Source organism: Amborella trichopoda, chromosome 5 (assembly GCF_054954075.1).
Source record: "Amborella trichopoda isolate Santa Cruz 75 chromosome 5, AtrichopodaSantaCruz75HAP2 v2.0, whole genome shotgun sequence".
NCBI lineage: Eukaryota > Viridiplantae > Streptophyta > Magnoliopsida > Amborellales > Amborellaceae > Amborella > Amborella trichopoda.
The window spans coordinates 41,883,718-41,886,947 of NC_142340.1; the positions used below are offsets into that span (position 1 = coordinate 41,883,718).

The 3,230-nt window shown below is 33.7% G+C and overlaps 1 protein-coding gene across 1 annotated transcript; it reads right to left on the reverse strand.

Annotated features, from left to right (window-relative positions):
* Positions 1 to 639: 639 nt before the first annotated feature.
* LOC18424992 (auxin-induced protein 22D) lies at positions 640 to 2,938 on the reverse strand. Its single transcript, XM_006829543.4, has 3 exons — positions 2,412 to 2,938; positions 1,897 to 1,996; positions 640 to 967 (listed from the first exon to the last, which is right to left on the reverse strand). The coding sequence occupies exons 1-3, from the start codon at positions 2,749 to 2,751 to the stop codon at positions 892 to 894; spliced, it is 516 nt and encodes a 171-aa protein (XP_006829606.1). The 5' UTR covers positions 2,752 to 2,938; the 3' UTR covers positions 640 to 891.
* Between the last annotated feature and the right edge of the window lie 292 nt (positions 2,939 to 3,230).

The following is a 3,230-nucleotide window of genomic DNA, read 5'->3' on the forward strand; positions in this document are numbered from 1 at the left end:
TGAATCGACAGCACAAATGGTCCCAATTACAATGTCACGTCTCTATATTATTTTATTTATATATTTTTTTACAAACTATTTTTACATCAAATTGTGAGCATCTACTCCTCCCTTAAAGTCATATCTGTAAAACCTATAACAAAAATATCTTCAATAAAATAAAATAACCAAAATACCACACAAAGTTTCAGGAGGAATTTTCGCATCTATAAAACCTATAACAAAAATATCCTCAATAAAACAAAATGACCAAAATACCTCACAAAGTTTCAAGAGGAATTTTGATCATCATATTTTGTCAAAAAATTATTTTTACTATTTTTTTAGATACGCCCCATTGAGATGATGACACATACTACATTTTATAATTTGTAGAAAAAAACTAAAATTAAAATACTCTAAGGCGTCAAATCTTAGATCAAACGGTCAGTGGCTCACTTGATCTAAATTGGACGGCTGGATGGAGGGGGAAGCATATATATTCCATGCACTAGTGGAAATATAATAACCTTTCGCCTCCCGATAGATATCAACTTTCAGAACTTATAAATGTATGAACCTCAGAATTAAACCCATCAAGTAGAGCAAAAAATAAAAACAACTTGAGCTTAAAATATGCATCAAGTAGAGCAAGAGCAAGGCCCCTCAAACAACTAGTAATGACATTAAAATTATGGAAAATATATGTCTCCTTTTTGTTACTTTTTTTCTCTCTATTTCTTGTCCCATTCCTTTTTATTTTCTCATATGGTCTTTAATGATTCACAAATACAACAAAGTATAATTGTATATTGCTAATTTCATGTGCAAAAAAAAGACGGCAAAATGAATACATCAGAAGCCAAATTCCCTCCTATGCTTCTTGGCTAAAAAAAAGCAGGGACAAACTCTCTAATTTCCAATAAACTTTCGAATTTTAACATCATTCTTCACTATCCTCAACCTTTTACAAGATTCAACAAACATCCTACATAAAAATAAATAAACAAATAAATAAACATATAAATGAATAAGTAAGAAGCAATTGAATGTGACTTAAAGAGAGGGAGAGAGAGCAATATGTTAAATAAAAAAGAGATAAAGATATGTGAAATAAGGAGCGAGAGATGTGAAGACAGAGTTAAATGTGAAATAAGAGAGAGAATTAATTAAAAGGAAAGATAGGATTAGTCCACTAGCTCATATGAACATATGAACCCAACGGTTCAGATTGAATCTGGATCGATATGACGATCACGGATATCCGGTAGTGTTTGAATTTTAGTTTTTTTTTTCACAAATCCAATTCACTTGAAATTTTAAGCATGTGTTCATCAAAAATATTTGAATCTTCGAAAAATATCAAAAAAATATTTTACATAAAATAAATAGATCAAAATATCCCTAAAAGCTTTCGGGAGGTATTTTGATCATTTTTGTTTTCACGAATAATTTTTTTATATTTTTATTAGGTGCACTTTGATGAGAAAAACACACACTTAAAATGTCAAGTGGTTTGAATTTATAGAAAAATAAATAAAATTCAAACACTACTATACATCTGTGATCATTAGATCGGTTCAAATTCAATCTGAACCATTGGGCTCATATGTTCATATGAGAGCTAATCCTATCTTTTCCTTTAATGGGATAATTAAATGTGGAATAAGAGAGGGAGAGAGAGAGATAAATGTGAAATAAGAGAGAGAGAAAGAGAATTAATTGAATGTGAGCTACATGTGAAATAAGAGAGGGAGTAAGAGATGTGAAGAGAGAGAATTAAATGTAAAATAAGAGAGAGAGACTTACATGTGAAATAAGAGAAAATTAAATGTGAATGAAAGAGAGCCAGAGTCACAAGTGAAATAAGAGAGAGAGAGAATTAAGTGCGAAAGAAAGAGAGATAGAGAGACTTACTCCCATGGGACGTCTCCTACAAGCATCCAGTCACCATCATCGTCTTCATAAATTGGAAAATATTCCGAGCTTTTCCTCTCCTCTTTTGCGTTTGAAATGCCTGAAAATTACATTAAAATTGGTACACCATTATGCACTGTATCTTTTAACATCAATCATCGTAATTATTACTCATAGAAATACTTGATAAACCAAATTTTTACAAAAGTTAACTTTTTCCCATATATATTGCAGTATTATAGATTCAATTTCCATGAAGACTCTCTCTCTCTCTCAAAACCAATTTGTATTAATTCCAAAACCTAAAATAAATTGTAGTACCTAAAAGTCTTATCACTTTTTCTTAAGAATTTATATGACCCTCGAAAAAAAATATAGAAACCTCATGTGAGCTTTATCCCAACTATTAGGGCAGAGCTACATGAATTTTATTTGGCTTTCAGGATTCATGACAAGTTTTAAGCGTGCAAATAACAGAGAAAATAGAAAAAGAAAAATGAAAGGCATGCTCTTACCTATTGAAAAGCACCCAAACATGGCAGCAAGCGCTTTGGAGAGCTCTGAATACTCATTAAACATTTTCAGATCCATTTTTCTCAGATAAGGGGTTCCTTCCATGCCCACTTTCACATAATTCTTCTTCTGTTGTTCCTCCATTTTTTCCTGTAAATAAACATGTTTCCTGAAACTACGAACTGGGGGCCACCCAACCACCTGATTTTTGCAGTTTTCTTCCTTTCTCTTACACTCTGAAATCTCTGAAAATCCTCTCTTCTTTGTCTTGGCCACCATTAGAGAACCAGGAGCTTCAGTTCCTGGAAGACCCAACCTCAACTCTGTCACTTGAAGGTCCATTATTGCTAAAATTTGCCAAATTTAGCAACTTTTTCTTTGATAATTTGCTGATTTGGGAATTGGGTTTTCTAGGGTTTGGAGAAGAAAATTTGTAGATTGTTGGATACCTCAGAAATCGAGCTTTCTAGGGTTTGGAGAAGAGATGGAGTAAGCAGCTTGATCCTTTGCTAAATTTGGAAACTGGTTTTTCTAGGGTTTCGAGTGCAAGGGGGTGGTGGTGGGTTTTATAGATGGAGAGAGAGAGGCAAGAAGGGGACATAGACAGGTATTTTATTGGGAAGTGGTCGGTCACATGCTCAGCCGGTCTTACCAGATTTGGGACATATCGGACGACTCAGATTCTTTTGTGGGGGTTGAGGGAGGTAGATGCTTGCCGTTGGATGTGGGCCCGACATATTCCACGTGATGTGCTGGCCCATGTGTTTTCTATTAGTGAAAGATGGCTTGCCCAGCATATTTGGCATGCATGTACTATTATT